The sequence below is a fragment of the Schistocerca cancellata genome, chromosome 2, assembly GCF_023864275.1.
Source record: "Schistocerca cancellata isolate TAMUIC-IGC-003103 chromosome 2, iqSchCanc2.1, whole genome shotgun sequence".
NCBI classification, from domain to species: domain Eukaryota; kingdom Metazoa; phylum Arthropoda; class Insecta; order Orthoptera; family Acrididae; genus Schistocerca; species Schistocerca cancellata.
In genome coordinates, this window is record NC_064627.1 from 722579773 (window position 1) to 722600842 (window position 21070).

Genomic DNA, 21070 nt, shown 5'->3' on the forward strand with positions numbered 1-21070 from the left:
TGCTGGTAAAGCTCTTTTACAAGAATGACAACTCTGCACCAGTAGCCCTGCAGGAGTTCCGGGCACTCAAGGGTATGGTTAAAGGTACTGATCTGATGTCTGCTTAGGGTCTGAAGAAAATGATTACAAAATTCAAAAGGACACATTCTTTTGAAGTGCACTGTGGCAGAGGGAGGAAAGCAGCTGATCCAATGTCTGTAGAAGATGTGGCCACAGAACTGCAGCAGGGGTTGAGCAGTGGGTGCAAACATGTAGTGTACAGGGAATTGCCCAAACACTGGACCTGCCTGCAGGCATTGTGCATATAATCCTATGGAATATCCTGCATTGCTGTCCATACAAAATCACCCATTCTCAGAAGTTGCTTCCTGCTGACTTGCCAGTGAGATTAATCTTCGAAGGAAAGCAGAGAATGGATGGGGAACGGTAAAGTCCTGTTTGTGGGAGCATACAGGGATGAGGTGGAAAGAGGGTAGGGAAGCTGGTGCAGTCAGAAGTTTAAACTGGGTTTGGGGGGGGGGGGGGGGTGATAAAGAGACTGTTGGTGTACTTGTGGAGTAGAGGGCTGTGGAGTGAGAACAGGTTCCCACATGAGCAATTCAGAAAAGCTGGTGTTGATAGGAAGGATCCATATGGCACAGGCTGTGAAGCAGTCAATAACATGAAGAATGTTGCGATGGGCAGTGTGCTCAGCAACTGGATGTTCCAGCTGTTTCTTGGCCACAGTTTGTTGATGGCCATTCATGTGAACAGACAACTTGTTGGTTGTCATGCCCATGTAGAATGCAGCACAGTAGTTGCAACTTAGCTTGTAGAACACATGACTGGTTTCACAGGTAGCCCTGCCTTTGATGACATAGGTGATGCTTGTGACTGGACTGGAGTAGGTGGTGGGAGGATGCACAGAACAGGTCTTGCATATAGGTCTATTGCAGGTATATGAGCTATGAGGCAAGGAGTTGGGAGCAGGAGTTTTGTAGGGATGGACAAGGATATTGTGTAGGTGCAGTGGATTTCCCATTTCAGGGCATGATGAGTGGAAGTCAAAACCATGGTGGAGAATGTGATTCAGTAGCTCCAGTCCTGGGTGGTACTGAGTCATGAGGGGTATACTCCTCTGTGGGCGGATGATGTGACTCTGAAAGGTGATGGGTGCCTGGAGAGATAAGACATGAGAGTACTGTTTCTGTACAAGATTGGGAGAGTAATTAAGGTCTCTGAAGGCCTCAGTGAGACCTCTGGTATATTTCGAGAGGGACTGCTCATCACTATAGATGCGACAGCCATGGGTGGATAGGCTGTATCGAAGGGACTTCTTGATGTGGAATGGGTGGCAGCTGGAGGTATTGCTGTTGCTTCATAGGTCTGATATGGATGGAGGTTCTGATGTAGCTATCTATGAGGTGGAGATCAACATTGAGGAAGGTGGCTTGTTGAGATGAGGAGGACCACATGAAGTGAATGGGGGAGAAGGTGTTGGGGTGCTGGAGGAATGTGGACAGGGGGTTCTCAGACACAATACAGATCACAAAGGTGACATCAGTGAATCTGAACCATGTGTGGGGTTTGGGATTCTGGGTATTCAGGAAGGAAGGATTCCTCTAGACTGCCACAGGGTGGTGTTACGGGTGCCCACTGCCATGCCTCAGATTTGTTTATAGATGGTGCCTTCAAAGGAGAAGTAATTGTGGGTGAGGACACAGTTCTTCATGGTGACCATGAAAAATGATGAGACATAACATATTGTGGCAGTCAAATGGTTGGTTGTCGATCAAACCTGGCTAACAGTTTTTATAAGAGACTTTTGTGTAGACAGTAACACTGGGCAAATGTGATGTGAGGTTGTTCTTTGTTTACGCTTGGTCCAGTAGTTCTGATTGATGGAAAACTGAATGCAAGTGTTAATCATAACGTTTTTTTTTAAAAAATACCATGTTTCCCACAGTGTGGCAAGAGTTTAGAATCAAATATTTTTGTATTATAATGACATTATTCCAGTGGATCTCAGTGATTTCATCAGATGATGCCAATAAAAATTTATAAGATTTTGATGAAGCTAATCTTGGGATGGTGACGATTGTTAATGGAAGATGCTAGTATAGGAGTTTATATTTGTAGCAAAATATATGGCACATAGCAGATGAGCTTGAATCTTTATCATCTCAACAATAATGGCTCAGTTTGAAGGCTATCAAAATGGGCCACATTAATTAGACTCCTAACTGAAAAAAAAAGAAAAAAAACCACTTCCCCTTTCATAGTGCCTTTTTCATATGTAGTTGAAGCTATTTTAATGTGATCAGTGTCGAATTCCATGTTTTGCTGTAGTTATATCCAAATGTCTTGGTAAATTAAATTATCATTTAAGATGTGTATCACATTTCTGATAACCTATTGCAGAAAGAAGAAATAGTAGCAATAATCTTGGTGGTTTTATGATACTCTCAGTGTTCTTTGCTCAGATAATTCTTTGCATGTACAGATTTTCCAGTTGTCAAAACTGAATTTCCGTTGATTGTTGCCTATATAATTAATAAGAAAACACATTTACATGTCTGACATGTATACGATTTCCTTCTTTGATATAGAATGTCACCTGTAGTTTGTTTGAACCCTACTCTCATTAACTATGAGATTTTTGATATGGCTTGAAAGTGGGTGTAGTGCAACAATTGAAACAATGAACACATTTTCTCTTAGCATGCGTGCAACTACATTGCCGCCCCCCCCCCCCCCCCCCCACACACACACAAAGAGAAAGAGAGAGAGAGAGAGAGAGAGAGAGAGAGAGAGAGAGAGAAAACGTTTTCATCAGAGGAAGAAGATAAATTGGTAACAAGTAAAATATAATACTCCAGATTTACAAAATTAACCACAAAATGAGATTGAATACTCACCTGAACTATTGTTCCAGTAACTAATGATGTGTCCACTTCCTGGGGGAGCAGATGATGTTGCCCTTCTTTATCACTCAATACATCAGACGATGTTCGTTGAGGTGAACTTGACTGGAAGTTATGTGAAATTAATACCAAACTACAATACATTGAAAAAAAAGTATGTAGGCTAACAACCAAGAAATAAGAGAAGTAGAAGTATTTGAAAAAAATAAATATTAAGCAGAAGCATGTTATAAAAGCTCATTACATTCCCTTCTTACTCAAAATTAATTATGTATCAATTTCACATTCTAACACATCAACTACAGTAACTTTTACAACACTGGTTTTCTCTAGTCATTTGCAATCTTCAGACACATGTTCACACTTGGAAAGGTAATATATCAAAAACATCTCTGCTAATCTGCACCATCATAGCCAGAAGAATTGGAGATCCAACCCAGAGACTAGCTTAATGCAGCTCTCAACACAGGTATATCCTGCGTGAGTCTCTTTATCTTAACATAACTGCTGCAACTAAATCCACTTGAACCTATTTACTGTAGTCAAACTTTGGTCTCCCTCTGTATTATTACCCCCCACCCTTCCCCTCCTTACTGAATTAACGATTCCTTCAAGCTTCAGGATGTGTGATCTCAACCATCCTGTTCTTTTAATCAAGTTGCGCCATAAAGTCCCTAATCTTCAATCTTATTTGGTACCTTTTTATTAGCTGTATTCAATCTACCCATCTAATCTTTAGCATCTTTAAGCAACACCACATTTCAAAACCTTCTATCCTCTTCTTGCTTAACGTTTATCATACATTTTTAATTATTAGTTTCTCCATATTTAGAGAGTGCTAGTGTTTAGTTGTTTCACCTTCATATAAAAGTACACTCAATATAAACACATTCAAAGACTTCCCAACACTCAAAAAAATTAGGTTTTTCTGTTTTTGGAAAAGCTTTTATTGCTACTGTCAGTTTGCATTATATAAACTCTTTACTTATACCTTTGTCAGTTATTTTAGTACTTAAATAGCAAAAATTGTCAACAGCTTTTAGTACCATCATATGGGGTGAACTTGTGTAATTCTGGACTTCAAACTTCGATATTTTTGACACTAATAAAATTAATATATTGGTTTTTCTTTCAGAGCATGGGTACTGAGTGCTAGTAATAAAAGTTTTGGTTTTTGTTACCATTTGCTCTAATAGATAGGAAAATTAAAAAAGAACTGTGTCATTCAAACTCACCCCACCTGGGGGTGCATTTGACTGATTATCTGTTATATGATAACTGTGGATTGTTAATGACTCTAGGGTGACTAACTGTTCTAGAATTTTATCAATGCTTGTAAATTAAATCTGGCATTGTAATTAAATTTTGATACTAACATCAGAGTCACATACAAAAAAAAGTGTAAGGACAAAAAATGTGATCATAAATTTAGTTTTTGAAATCCCACAGAAACGTGTGCAAATTTGTGTCCACTGTACACTGAGCCCTGAATGGCAACTTCAAAAGAAACAAGTCCCTTCTTCCAATTGTTCGGTTTGAAAAATTTTCTGCAACATCTGAAACCTCAACCGGTCATTATCATCAATTAAAGGCTGCACAAACAAAATAACATCTAGCTGTTCTTAGCATTTTATGAAGTTTACCTCCTTGATGTTCACTCTTTCCTTGGAGCAGTATTGAACTAACACCATTTTTCTGTCAAGGATTGCCTTTGCTATATGTATTGAACATCTAGGGCAGAAGGCAGAAAACCTCCAATTTTCACAATCAAATGGACTGGTCAGGAGAGCCCCTTCTTCTTCTTTATCACTAAAAATTGGCTGGTAACCTTGTGTTTTACCATAATTATAAATCCTGTTTATCAGTGGGCCTTTTGGAATTTTATACACTTGGCTACCATTGCTAATGTTTAGTTTTCAATTTAAAATTTATGTGACAGACAGTCGTGAAACTATTGATTGGCGACTCCATGGAGTGTTCTGTGCACCACGACCAGATAATGGATATAATTGGAAGGAGAAACAGCATTGGTCGTATTTTAACTTGCTTATTTGATCGCTCTAAGCTTGTTGGTACCAGTGCCTACCAATTTTAATTGTATATTACAGCACTGAGGATGGTCACTAAGTGACCGAAAATCGATTTTGCAGATAATAAAACAAAAAAATACGACCAATGCTGTTTCTCCTTCTAATTATAGTCGTGAAACTTCTTGGCTATATTTTTTCAAGTCACCCAATTTACATACACAACCATACAGCATTTTCACAAAAAAATGATTCAAATGGCTCTGAGCGCTATGGGACTTAACATCTATGGTCATCAGTCCCCTAGAACTTAGAACTACTTAAACCTAACTAACCTAAGGACATCACACAACACCCAGCATTTTCACACTAACAATTCTTATGGCCCTAATTGTATAATGAAACAAACAGAACTGTGGCCTACAAGACAAATATCTACCTCTGCATCTATACTCTGCAAACCATTGTGATGTGCATGGCAGAGGGTACGTCACATTGTAGCAGTTATTAGGGTTTCTTCCTGTTCCATTCAAGTATGGAGTGTGGGAAGAATGACTGTTTGAATGCCTCTGTGTGTGCAGTAATTATTCTAATCTTACCCTCTCGAGCCCTATGTGAGTGATACATAGGAGTTGTAGTATATCCCATGAGTAACCATTTAAAACCAGGTCAGAGACTTTGTTAAGAGACTTTCCTAGGATAGTTTAAGTCTTCCAGTTCGGTTCCTTCAGTAAGTCTATGACACTCTCCAACAGATGAAACTGACCATTCACACTGCCCTTCTCTGTATACATTCAATATCAAATGTTAATTCTATTTGGTATGGGTCCCACATATTTGAGCAATATTGTAGAACCAGTCACACAAGTGATTTTTAAGCAATCTCCCTTGTAGACTGTTTGCACTTCCCCAGTATTCTACCAATAAACCAAAGTCTACCACTGCTTTGCCCACGTCTGAACCTGTGTGATCATTCCATTTTTATCTCCACAGAGTGTTACATTCAGGTATTTGTATGGGTTGGCCAATTACAACAGAGACTCATTGATATTATAATCATAGGGTACTATGTTACACGAGTTGTTTTATGCGAGTCCACGAATAAAAGTTTTGGTTTATTAAGGAGGTTAAAAAATCAATTCTAAAAGTGACTAGTATTATAGGTTACATACATTTAGCCATTTCCTTGCTTTAAGAACTTCTGATCAGTAAATTGACCTTTTCGGTCGACTGCACCACAGCAGGCAGCTTACCGTATTTACTCGAGTCTAAGCCGCACTTGAATTTAAGCCGCACCTGAAAAATGAGACTCTAAATCAAGTAAAAAAATTTCCCGAATCTAAGCCGCACCTGAAATTTGACTCGAAATTCAAGGGGAGAGAAAAGTTTTAGGCCGCATCTCCAAATCAAAACAAAGTTGGTCCACTGGAATATGAGACAATTTATTCTTTGATAATGATCAACAATAACCAAATAATAGACTGCGTATGATAGAAGATGTTCTGAACGAGAGTTCAGCGAAAATTTTTCTCCGTTTGAAAATCTTTGCAGGCGCCTCTTTAGTACATTACATTCTGCACAGAAATTAGGGTCATCTTAGATTTAAAAATCTAGTCAACTGCCTCGTTTCATTTCTGACTGTATCACTGTTTAGCATAAGAATAATACGAATATAAACATGACATGATATGTATATTCTTCTGCGTTTGCTGTTGTCTCACTCTAGTTTTGTGGTTTATTACGCAGACAGGATTTAAATGAGATAGCAGCAAACACGAAACAATACATGGCAAAATGTTTATATTCGTATTATTCTTATGGTGACGAGAATACTGCATGTGATTCACAATTTATAAAAGTTCCTACTAGCAACCATCTCTTCTCACAGATAGGAAAAAAATCAGAACGTAGAGTTGGCCATATTGACAAACGTCCTAAACATTCTTGCCAGTCGGGTTTTCGTAGTACATTGAAATGCTGCTACATTCGAAGATGAACAATACGGAATTTGTATTTACTTCGTTGGATAATGTATGAAAATGCAGTGGTCGAAACTCTGGCGCACAGGTTTTGGCGCCAGTATTTATGTTTGTGCCCACAAAGCATGCCTGTGTAGCGCTACATATATTCGACGGCAGAACTAAGTTGTGGCGGCACCCACCGACATTTTTAAGAACTTCCGCTTGCTTTGCACTCGATTCTAAGCCGCAGGCGGTTTTTTGGATTACAAAAACCGGAAAAAAAGTGCGGCTTAGATTCAAGTAAATACGGTAACTCCACTTGACAGTATCTCATTTCCTATCATCATCATATGATTTAATTCAGCTATACTCCATTACGATTATTTTACTTTTGCTGATTTTCAGCTTATAGCTTACTTTCAATTCACTATCAGTTTTATTCAACTGATCTTCCAAGTCCTTTGCTCTTTCTAGCAGAAATAAACATTGTCAGTAAACCTTAAAAGTTTTTATTTCTTCTCTGTGAACATTCATATTTTTTCCAAATTTCTCCTTAGTTTCTTTCACTACTTCTTCATGTACAGACTGAATGGGGGACAGATGACCTTAGCTGTTTAGTCCCCCTTAAACATCCCAACAACCACCACCACCACCACCACAGACTGAATAACATGGAAGCTAGGATACCACACCATCTCACTCTGCTCTCCACTACTGTGTCCCTTCCATGTTCTTTAGAGTCTTATAATGACACTCTGGTTACTGTATAAGGCATACTTCTAGGTAACTTTTTACATTCTGTACATTATCCCTGATAACTGCAGAATTTCAAAGAGAGTATTCCACAGGATGATGTCAAAAGCTTTTTCAGGAGAAAAAAAATGATACTATAAATGTATGCTGGTCTTTCTTCAACCTATCTTCTAAGGTAAGTCATATGGTCAGCATTGCTTTGTGTGTTCTTACAATTCTCTGGAGCCAAAAATAATCTTCCCCTACATCAACTTCTACCTGTCAGTCCACCCTTTGGCAAATATTTTGTGTTAGTATTGCCAACTGTGACTTGCTAAACTGATGATTCAACAATGTAGGAAAAGACAGATTGGTATTTACAATAATAAGGACATGTTAAATTGCCAAGAAGTACAGGAAAAGACACCACTATAAAAAGTGTCTATTAATTGTGTCTGTCTGCAACTTAACATGTCTTCTTTATAAGTACTAGCAATCTATGTTTTCCTACATTGTTGATATTCCTACATGGCATTTCCATTGTTTAAACGGATAATTCCATAATACTTACATCAACCAGCACCTACCTTCTTTGGAGTTGTGATCATTGAATTCTTCTTGAAGTCTGATGTATTTTTCCTGTCTCATACATTCTGAGCATACATAGTTATTCTGGAGAAATGCTGCCTACTCCAGGTGCTTTGTTTAGACTTCGGCCTTTCAGTGTTCTGTCAGATATCTTCGCAGTACTCTACTCCCCATCTCACCCTCAGACATTTCTAATTGTATTTAGGTAATATTGGCTTCAAATTTATTTACTTTATGCTGTCCTTTTACTTATTCCTTCCACTTTTCAGAACTCATGTCCTCACCCCTTCCCCTCTTTGCTTAATAATTACACTGCCAGAATCCAACAACCCATAACCTGGCTCATTATTAACGTATATGTATGGAAGCTGTTTAGACTGCCTCCACTTCATGGTTGTAACTGATCAAACCCACACTTCTACCACAGTCACCAAGCAGGATGAGTTGCGACTTTATCGTTCCACTCATCTGCCTCAACATACAGGGCAGTGCCAGGCTAGGTGGCCAGGACCACCACAAGCAAAATACCTTAAGTTAACTTGGGCTGCATATATGATATTCTCACATGGTTTAGCTCCCCTTATTTCTTTCTCTTTCCTTCACTGATTGACATAAGCAATCTCCTGTAGGTTACTAGCTGTATCAGTCAGGGTAACAAAATCATAAGGCTTTTCGTAAAACACCACTCTCTGTCAGTCCTGAGGCCGCATTCTCTCAGGAATATGTACAACTTCTATTTGATTAAATTATATGCACAAGACTCTCACATTCAGTTTAACTCTATCTACAAAGGAAAAGTCTTTGGCCCTACATTTTTTAGCCAAATTACGGGTGTAAATGTGAAGTCAACATATCCATTCCCAGTTTTAGACCTTTCTTGGTTCGTGCTGGCATTATTGGCCAGTAGCTCCGCCACATGACACTGCTGTCAGTTGTTAAAGGTGGCACTTGTGCTTCACATGTCAATGGTGTTAGAGCAATGAAGTGTGATACATTTTCTATGGAGGAAGGGACGCACACCAATCGAGATCTACAGGGAAATGCAGCCCACTCATGGGGAAAACTGTCTCGCTTTGAGAACTGTGAGGTGGTGGTGTTGTGAGTCTGACATAGTCCATGAAGTCTTGTAAGACAATGAGCGGTTGGGGAGGCCGCGTTCGTAACCGACTGACAACAACAATACCACGTATATGTAAAGGTCAAAGAGCAGATCCAGTGTGTGCACATCACAGCTATTTCCCAGGTGCTTGGCATGTCAAATGGGACATCGTTCATGCGTCCTTAGGGTACTGGAAGGTTCCATGTCAGTGGCTGCCTAAGTAACTGATGAAAGTCAAGCAAATGATGCCTTCGCTGAATCATGTGGAATGGTACTCCAAGGATGGTGGAGGTTTCCTGAACCGCATTGTCGCTAGTGATGAAACATGGATACTTCATTTCATGCTGGAAACATCCAGGTTCACCTGTGACAAAACATTCCATTCAGCACCATCTGTTGGGAAAATGATTTTAACAGCCTTCTGGTATAGCTGTGGACAAATCCTGCTGGATTTCATGCCAGAGGTGCAACCATCAATGCCAACAGTTATTGTTCCACACTTTTTGGTCTGACGGCTCCTATCAGGTAAAGGAACCCAGGGATTCTTGATGTGGACAACGTGGTTCTGCTCCATGACAATGCGAGACCAGGCGTGGCAATCAGAACTGCCAAAAAGCTGATGCACCATACAGTCCAGACCTCGCCCCAAGTGATTTCCGCATTTTTGGACCACTGAAGAAGTTTCTGGCAGGTCAGTGATTCACAAGTAATGATGAAGACAAGACAGCAGTCCAACGGTGGTTCCGTAGTCAGCTGAAAGAATTCTACTCCAAAAACATCTCAAACTAAGTGCTGTGATGGGTCAAATGTCTGAACTGGTGTGGGGACTATAAGGAAAAATAACGTAAGGTACATAGAATAGGATGTATATTTGTCATTACCTGTATATACTTTACTCTGGCTGATAAAAAATGGGAGCAAAGACTAGAAAATCTTCCTGTCTAATGTTTAAGGTTCCTGTCTGTGGAATGGAACTTACTGAAAACTCATCTGCTTCCTGTAAAAAAGCGTGAAGTGGATTCGACAATTTACTGAGGTGACCAATCCCAGTACTCCCTACTATTTTATCTAGTGAAGCCACCTCTTCTCTAGGCTCTGATTTAAAACTAGCCAACTACAAGGACAATGTAAAACACCTCTCTTACAATTCCACCAAGAGTGATCTATTAGATGTAGTGCTGGTAAATAACAACAAATTCTTATCTCAGTTCCTGTAATGTTCCAGCTTAGCACCCAGCTTACAAACTTGATCTGTACATAGAACATTATTAACCAAAAGATTCATACAAATATCAAGTTCTTCCAATGCCTTATAAATGATAGGAAGTGCAGACTCACTCTCCTGTTCCTCCTGGGGCTACACTACCAGTGGCTTTGATTTGATCTCCTCCACCTGCTCCAGCATCTCCATAACAGTTCCCTGGTGTCTAGCCCTCTGTCATACATCAGCTCGTTCTTATCAAGATAACTAGGATCTTGAATCAATCTCAGTTCCACCTTGTAAATTTGACTAATTCAACAAACCACAAAATCCAAATCAGCTCAACAAATAACCCTACTGATTTCAATTATAACATCAGGGCACAACCCTGATAACCTAGTAACCACACTCTGCAGCTTAACATTTGAAACTCCTGCTCGGTCCCATGAGCAATACTTGAGCGGAGGGCTGGAGTTTATCCCTTTCACAATACTTAAACACCCTCTATTTACAAGATCCCAGTGAGGGAGCAGAACCAACAACCAACTAGGGCAATTAATCCACACCATAATTACTGCTCTATAAGGCTTAATATGTGACACTGGTCACTTCAAATACATTAACGTATAACTTCATATGGAGACCAACAACTAAATATAGCAAGTGACCTGTTTTAACCGACATAATATGTATTGGGCATTAGCTCCAATACAATTAAAAATTGTCTTAATTTCCCTAAATATGAACTGCACATGACAACCACTGGCAGTTAAAAAGAGAAAAACAAGCAAAACAGACTTTATCTTCAGCTGACAAAACATTCCATTCAGCACCATCTGTTGGGAAAATGATGTTAACAGCCTTCTGGTATAGCTGTGGACAAATCCTGCTGGATTTCATGCCAGAGGTGCAACCATCAATGCCGACAGTGATTCCCCTACTTAACAATTTCAAAAGTCAGTGACCACCAGATAAACCTAAACTGGAAACCCAATGAAGCACAATCAATTATTCAAACACAGTAATAAAACAATAAAATGCCTAGCAAAGTATTAGAAGAATTTGGTGAACAAAGCGCACTGAATTCTGGATGCGCTGCGCCGCAAATATGTGCAACGTCACCCTAATACTATCTGACACCATGAAAATTAAGGAAATATTTGTAACCCAAGGCAAGCCCCTTCAATAGATATATTTATACAAGAATGAAACCCCTCCTCATGAATATTACTAACACTGATGAACTTGTATGTGGTCAAATGAAAACAACATATCAGCAGCACACCAGACTTAATAGGTCCCAGGCTAATTGGTGCAGCACTTAAAATCACATAAATATTTAATAAATACCAAGAGTGATAAATTCCTAGTCCCCACTTATATTCCTTTAACAATAGCTAATACCAGTAGAAAAACACATCATCACTTAACTTCCAAACACTGACCACCTGAAGTTAACTGAAGTAATCAACAATCTCTAAATACAGAATTCTTCAAAGGACATCAACCCGAAATAAAACATCAAAAAACAAAACTACTCTCAGTAACTCAAAAAACAAAACTACTCTCAGTAACTCTGAAGGATAACCATGTGTCCATGGCCCACCACACACACCATGACAAAGACTCTGACTCACTGACTGCTTTGCCTGGCCACCATCAGCAGTCCCCTAACTAACTCAAAATGGCGTTGCCTGCTTACCCAGTATGCAACCATTTGAAGCAGTAGATCTTTTAAATTAACATTTTACCCCATCACAGCTGAAAGTGAAAGACAAACTTGGAGAAAGCACTTATGGCACATCCTGTTCCTGGCAATGTTTTGCATTTTGAACTATGCTTTCAGGATCTCTATCTTACCATTATAAAAACTATTTGAAATGTTCTGGTGTCTCCACATCTCTTCCACATACACAATCGTAGTAGCACAACCCAATGTCACTACAGAAACCTAACAGCTGGTGCGACATTGTTGTTGAACATTATGACACCACTATTCACAATTCACTTCTTATCAGGAGTGCCCTCTGACAAGACTACACCAGAATCCAGAATATAAGCCAGCCCAGTGCCAGGCTGAGTCAGTTGTGATGTGACCTGTGGAGTGTGTGGCAAATGTGATATCGTATTAGCTCAGGTGTTTATATTGTGGACTCGATTTGCTATAGATGGGATTTTGCTTTGGACTTAAGGTAGCTTACACCGTTTCCAAGGAGCATCCTGCATATATCTCTTGTTACAAATAAACAGGGGCAAGCTCCTCTTGTTTGTATACGTAAATTGCCTTTTACAAATATGGCAATAATGATGGGACGGTGACACACATAAATCAGGCCTTGAACATTTTTTTAATTAGGCGAAAGTGTGGGTTTTCAATCATTGGGTCACTTACAATATCTCCTAACACAAACTGTGACACTGTGCTGGGTTTCAGGGGCTAAAGACAGCTATGTTACACACAGTGAAATTGTTAGGGAATGTAGCAGTTATATTTTTCGACTTGTCAAATTTCCTGCTTGTAAAGCCAAATGCCAACGTTCTTGTCAGTATATACCAAACTAGATCACTTGACTGAAATACGGACCTACATGAATTAAATAGGAATTGCAATTTCAAATGTTTGTGTAGGCAGAACACATGGGCTCTGTAGTCAGAGACATTACAGTCCAGTTTACACCTGACTTGGAAGGGAGAAACCACATACTGAGAAAATCAGATCCTTCTCTGATAGAAATAATGCTTATAGTTCAGGTCCCAAAAACTGCCTGTGCAGCTGAAAGTTTGCTTACAATAAAAAATGATGTGGTAGTCAGCTCTGTGGCAGTGGTTGTGTGGGGTGCCACATAACCTCTAGTGGGGCCTTCACCGGCTCCGTAGTTTGAACTTCTTTGTAAAAAACTATGCCAGCGGTGATGGCTATATCAGCAGCCCAGCTATAAATATTGTTTCCTTTACCATGCATGCAGCACATACCACTATTGGCATGCAGCATAACATGGATGTGGCAAAAAGGGACACTTGCAAGAGGTATGTTTTAGCAAGTCTGCCACACGTCACACAGCCCATAAAATGTACTTAGATATATTCACTGGTACATACCCTGTGAGGTTACTCAACTACAGGGCACTGTTGCTTCTGTGTCCTTGCTAAACCAATCTACTTATTTAAGTTTAGGATCACCAGCTTTGCAGACAGTGAGAAGACTATTTGGGCCTATGGATGTCATTATGTAACTTTGCTAGGAAAGTGTCCAGTTTTACTTAATTGCAATGATGTCACTCGTTCAGTGAATATTCTGGTGGCAGCTGACCCAAAAGTGGACAATGTTTTTGGGGTAGGCTCTTTCCATGCTTTTGGATTACACTTCATGAAACAGTGCATGCCATGCTATTCAAAGGGCACTATGCTTTCTTAAAAGCTCCTTTCATAATTCTATCAGTCCTTGCCATATTTCAACAATTTTAACCCAATTGGACCCACTGACTACAATTGCATACATTAACTTTTATTGTGCCTTAGCTGCAATGGAAAATCTAGGATGGAATGAAACAATATTATGAGAAGGAAAGCTGCTACCCATCATATAGTGGAGATGCTTAGTCGCAGACAGGCACAACAAAAAGACTTGTGCCTATCTGCGACTCAGCATCTCCAATATGGTGAGTAACTTTCCTTCTCATAATATTGTTAGCTGCTATAGAAATATTTTTCCTTAATGGAAATCTCATTTACACACTTGTGAATGTTCAATCTGATCATTCACAAGCGCTGCCAACTGTTGGACATCACTATAAAAAATATCAGCAAGGCAGTGTAGCATTGCGCAGCAACTAGTTACCGCCAGAATACCCAGACATGATTGGTTAGTTACAGTCCACTTTATAACTGAATATTATTATTGTTTATTGTTTGATAATTATTGAATGATCAATTTATTTATTACAACAGTGATTATTTCAAAATTAGTTATTTTGGTCCATAAAAAGAAACCTAGGGTAAAATGTATGATTTTGAAAACGGGAATGGTATCTTTGTACAGATCTTGCATCTGAAATCATTAAAATAAATCACCTAAGAGCATCACAGCATAAATAAAAATTTTCGTTCATACAGGAAAAATTCAGGTCTGAAAGAGTTAAGGATCAACTACTACAAGATATTCTCAACTGTGCCACATGTCTTGACAATATTTTGGCCACAGATGCCAACTCCAGAGGACCACTTTCAAAACCTTGAGTTTTTGTTTTGAAGAATGGCAGTCAAAGGAGTTAAATGCAGTCTGCACATATGTTGTCTCATGCAACCTTCCTTCACATACTTAGTGTTTTAATTCTTGGAAAATGGACAGGGACCAATAAGGAATTACCTTATGGTGATTGACAAAAATGCAGATTTCCCATGAATATATGTGACTTAAAAGAGTTTCTGGATAAATTCCACTTTTATGATAAATTCATTGCAGACCTAGCAGAACTCTCTTACCCAATGAACCAGCTAAGTCTTTAAGGTCCACATTTTAAGTTTCAAACTGTCATCTTGCTGTCAACAAGCTTTCCAAGGTGGGAGGATCCTATGCTTCTTCTCAAATAGAACAGGAGGCCCTTGCTATTATTTATGCAGTTCAGAAATTTAAATTATTCCTTTATGAACAGAAATTTCATCTTGTCATCGATCGTCACCTGTCGCTCACCCCTTTCAGTCCTGCCTGCGGCAGTGGGCACAATAATTATCTAATATTTATTATTCTATCCACTGTCGAATAGCAACATTATACACAAACATAAACACGATGTCCTGATTCTCCATGGTCCTCAAAGCACATTTCTAAGAACATTAATTGGTGTGTTTCACTATCTTGCTCACTTTTTAAAACAAGGATAGCTGGATATTCCTCTTGCAGCTGAATTTTGTCCCCAATTTTGTTCCCACTGGCCATGGCGACATCAAATACAACTAAACCAAGGGTTCCACTGCAAGTATCAGATTCCTCCCTCTCTTAGTCTGCAAGTGCTGTGGCTCCCGGTACCTGTTCATTGTGGCATGTTCTGTGTGAAAAGTTTGGTGTGGCAACATGTATTCTGGCCAAATACTGCCTCTAGCATCATGGACGTGTTCTGCCATTGTTCTGCCTTTCATGGTCATCAAAATACACCTTCCCAGTGGTTCTCTCCCTGGCCTGATGCTGCAGAGTTGTAGGAACATATTCATCTAGATTTTGCTGGCTCAGTTTGGGGCTCCATGTGGTTGGGCATAATTGATTCCTTTTCTCAGTTCCATCTTGTTTTCCACATCTCAGTATTGCTACTACTACGCGGCCTTGGATAATATCTTTACTCTTGAACGTACCCCCACCCCCCAAATCACAAGGATTTCTCATAATGGGACAACATTTACCTCCTATGATTTCAAGCAGTTCTGCGACATTAACAGGATTCAACATCTTTGCACCAATTGTTTTCATCCAGCTTTCAACAGTCATACAGAGCACTTTATCCACAGTTTCAGAACTCAGCTCTGTAAGGAAATTATTCTAACTCTGCATCTAACGCCCTGTTTAGTTTTCTAGCAACCTACAAGGTCACTCTGATCAAAGGGCTGCAGCCCAGGCACCTTCTTGGATATGCTGTGCCCATGCAGATGTAGTGGTGCTATCTGACGATGGGAACAAAATAGATAGGCAACATTACTGTTGGACCTGATTGCACCACTACCTACAGGGCACTTGTCACCATGAGCACCCTTTGATGAGAACAGATCAGAATCCAGCTTATAAGCCGGCCCAGGGCCAGTCAGAGTCAATTATAATGAAATATGTGGAGTGCATGGTGAGTGTGTTATCAGTTTTCCTGAGGTGTTTATATTGTGGACTTTACTTGTTATATGTGGAACTTAGATATGGACTGGACTGGACTTTGCTTTGGATTTTGGGTTTAATATCCTGGACTTTACTTTGGAGTATGGTCTCAAAATAGCTTGCACTGTTGCTGAGGAGCACATTGCATATATCACTTCTTGTGAGTAAACTGGGGCAAGCCCCTATTGATAGTGAGAATAGATTTCTTTTTACAAAAACAACCTTCTTACATTCTTCTTAAACCAAACGAGTAAACTATGCTCTGTAAAAAGCTCTATCAGGTAGCTACCCCTTTCAATCCTTTTCTCCCAGTCCATACTCTCCCACTAGTTTCCATCCTGTTCCTTTTCCTATTACAGAATTCCAGTGCCCCATCACAATTAAATTATTCCATTCTAACATATTGAATTTCTTTCATTTCGTGATACCTTTTTCCCAATTTCTCAATTGTACTGCTGTGGTTCGTTCTGGATTTTCATTTCCCTTGGCTACAATAATGTGTTAGATTTCTACTAATTGCTGAATATTAGTTCCATGGCCAAGTTACAGAGTACATAAATAATGTGAATAGTTTTTTCTAATCTAAATGTTTTATAAAAATATTTACAGAAATTAAAAACTTTTATTTATGTTGCCTCAACAGATTTCTGTACAAGGTATTAAATAGTGTTAAAATTTGGACCAACCTAACCAATTTATGACGAATGAATAGTACTACATCACCATCATCATCATCATCATCATCATCATCGGTAGGACGGCCCTTTGTGACCTTTACCTTCTCTAGAAGATTATTCCATTCTTCGCTGTTCTGTCCACAACTCCTCTGATTCTGAATTCCAGTTTTCCTAAGGTCTTCACTGACACTTTTCTCCTATCTTAGCTTTACACTTCCAAGTCTCCTGTTTCCTACAGACACTGCACTAAATATCTGTTGAACCCTTCTGTCATTTGCTGTCAGTACATGTGCTGCCCTTCCAGCTTCTTATTTTTAAAGAAGCAGACAATATCTTACTCAGTATATCCACACATATTATACAGGTGCATGTATGTATGTTCCATGGCTCCCCCTAAACCACTAGACTGATTTCAACCAAACTTGGTACACATATAATTCACCATCTGGAAACCATCACTGTCAAGGTAAGAACCACCTACCAATCAAAGGGGCAGGGATGGAAGTGAAAAAGCAGTGCACCTCAATACATACAAATAGACGTACTTTAGTGATCCACTATTTGAGAAATGAGAGCACTTATTCACTTGGAAAAACTTCACACGCAATTACAAACCTTTATGAAAATTTTTTCTCACTGACGACATCCACAAAATGATGAAAGGAAAAAGGTTTATTGTTCAGTATATTTTCTCTGTTTGTGCAGTAACACAGCCACATGAAGCATGACGTTTTGATTTGTTACCTCTTTACTAATGCTGACTGTATTTGCGACATATTTTACAAACACTATTCACATATACCACTGAATGGATCAGCAAAATTATATTACTATATGGCAAACAGTTCAGGAGATATGGCATTATAAACACTGACATGCACTAAAAACTGCTGCATTATGCAAAGCATTTAAATTTATTATTTCGTTGCTGCTAATTCTATTCACAACACCATTCACAGACAGTATCCACATATGCTGATGAATGTGCCAACAAAAATACATCATTTTACAACATACAGATCTAGGAGATAAGATGTCACACCAAACATGATGTTTTAATTTATTACACCTTTACTACTAACTCTATTCACAACACATTTCGCAGACAGTAACCACATATACCACTTGATGTACCAGCAAAATCATATCATTGTGCAGCACATAGTTCAAGATATATGAAATCAGAAACATAAAGCTGCATGAAAATGAAACTCCAAAGCGAAATCGCTAGAGATACAGTTGAAATACATGTACAAATACATATGAAATACACTCTAAGACAAAAAAGGGAAGACAACACACCATGAAGGAATTATCTGAATGGGACAGAAATCGGCAGATGTGATGTACATATATAGACAAACTTAAGATTGCCGTTTTAGAAGAACTGGGTAATTTACTCAGGAGAAAGAACTTCACAAACTAAGGAAGTCCATAATGCTTTGACCCACCTCTGGCCCACATGCAAGCAGTTATTTGGCTTGGCACTGAGTGAAAGAATTGTCGGGTGTCATCAGGAGGGATACTGTGCCAAATTGTGTCCAGTTTTCAGAGTAGATTGTCAAAATCCTAAGCCAGTTGGTGGGTCCTGCCTGCAATGCTCCAAATGTTCTCAATTGCAGAGATACACAGTGATCTTGCAGGCCAAGGTACAATGGGCAAGCATGAAGAGAAGTAGTAAAAACTTTCATCATATTCAGGTGGGCATTATCTTGCTGAAATGTAAGCCTAGGATGGCATACCATGGAGGGCAAAAAAATGGGATGTAGCACACTGTCGACATACCATTGCGCTGTATGGGTGCCATGGATCACAACCAAATGGGTACCACTACGAAAAGAAATGGCACCCCACACCATCAACCCTAGATGTCAATCTGTGTGGAAAGTGACTGTCAGGTTGGTATCCCACCGCTGTACAAATAGTTTCAGACAAATCTTTGGCTTCTAATCTAATTGACTGGTATAGAATTGTCTTCAGTGATGAATCCCTCATTGAATTGACCCCAATGACCGGTGAAGACATGTCAGGAGATGCCCCAGATAGTGGTGGGATACCAACATGACTGTTGCCCACCATAAGGCCTGACAACCAGGAGTGATGGTCTAGGATGCTATTTCTTTTCATAGCAGGACACTTTTGGTTGTCATCCAAAGCACCATTATTACAAGAAAACAGTATGTCCCTAATGATATTCTGTATCTCATGGAAAGCCATCTCAGGCTTACATTTCAGCAAGATAATGGACACACACACACACACACACACACACACACACACACACACACAGAGACAGAAAGAGTGTGTCTTCATGCTTTCCAAAACCTATCTCAGCCAGAAGAGTCATCAAATATCTCCCCAACTGCGAACATTTGGAGTATTATGGGCAGGGCTCTCCAATCAGCTTGGGATTTTGACAATCCAATACATCAATCAGAATTTGGCACAATATCCCTCAGAACATCCACCAACTCTATCAAACAATGCCTAGTCGAATAACTACTTGATAAGGGCCAGAGAAGGATCAATGCATTACTGACTTGTTTAGTTTATAAAGCTCTTTCTGATTCATAAATCACCTAACTCTTCAGAAACTGTTATCATTTGTTTGTCTGCACACATACCTCACATCTACTGATTTCTGGGCCATTTGGATAATTCCTTTATGGTTTGTCTTTCTTTTTGTCTTAGAGAGAATACTTGACATTTGCATACATGGGCAACGCCATGGGAAAAAGGCTCATCCTAAACACCTGGAACAATTTTAATCAAATTTGGTACACACATTAGTTAAGAACTGGATAAGAAATACTATTGAGGGGGAGGCAGGGAGAACCACCAGGCTCCTATTGGGTGAGCGTCATAACATGGAGAGATACGGGGGGGGGGGGGGGGGGGTGATGGGCAGAGAGAGGGGAGGAGGAGATGGGCAGAGAGAGGGGAGGAGGAGATTGGCAGAGAGAGGGGAGGAGAAGATTGGCAGAGAGAGGGGAGGAGGAGATGGGCAGAGAGAGGGGAGGAGATGGGCAGAGAGAGGGGAGGAGGAGATGGGCAGAGAGAGGGAAGGTGGAGATGGGCAGAGAGTGGGGAGGGGGAATGGACAGAGAGTGGGGAGGGGGAATGGACAGAGAGAGGGGAGGAGGAGATGGGCAGAGAGAGTGGAGGAGGAGATTGACAGTGAGTGGGGAGGGGAATGGACAGAGAGAGGGGAGGAGGAGATTGACAGTGAGTGGGGAGGGGAATGGACAGAGAGAGGGGAGGAGGAGATTGACAGTGAGTGGGGAGGGGAATGGACAGAGAGTGGGAAGGGGGAAATGGACAGAGAGAGGGGAGGGGGAAATGGACAGAGAGAGGGGGAGGAGGAGATGGACACAGAGAAGGGAAGGAGGAAACAGACAGAGAAAAAGAAGAAGAGGAGATGGACAGATCAAGGAAGATGGAGGAATTGGACAGGGAAATGGACAGAGGGAAGATGAAGGAGGAGATGGACTAAGAGAAGATTGGATTAAGTACATACCTGGGCAATACTGAGAATTCAACAAATACATTACATAATTCACTGTTGAATCTCCTCCTCCCCACATCAATTTCTTCCACTGGCTCAACAATTTGTCTCAAGATCTTTTTTTCAAATGTTTCTTTTTCATCATGTCCATGTTTCAGCACTGTATGTAAGCACCAGACTCACTGAAACTTCAGACATCATAACTTTAGTTCTCCTGAATAGGAGCTTAGGTTTCAAATGTTTTCGGAGGCCATGGTAGCACTTGCTGGTGGACAATATTCGTTTTTGCATTTCAGAGCTGAAATTATTCTTACACTTCACTTCCAATCCAAGGTAAGTGAAACTACACATGACATGAAACTTATATGAACCAGTTTCTGTGAAAGGGGGCTCATTTGGATAATCTTTCTTAGTTACTGGCATATACTTAGTTTTCCATTCATTTATCTTTTGTGCAGCTTTCTAGCAGATCTTTCAAAGCTTGTAAAATCTTCTTTCATTGCTCTTGGCATTTTTGCAATTA

General features: G+C 39.8%; 1 protein-coding gene across 1 annotated transcript in view; it reads right to left on the reverse strand.

The window, feature by feature from the left end:
* Nucleotides 1-21070, reverse strand: part of LOC126162516 (uncharacterized) — a 427861-nt gene that overhangs the window by 136723 nt on the left and 270068 nt on the right. Inside the window, exon 21 of the mRNA XM_049919080.1 lies at nt 2898-3008. Coding sequence (XP_049775037.1) covers nt 2898-3008 — 111 coding nt within the window. The remainder of the gene's footprint in view (nt 1-2897; nt 3009-21070) is intronic.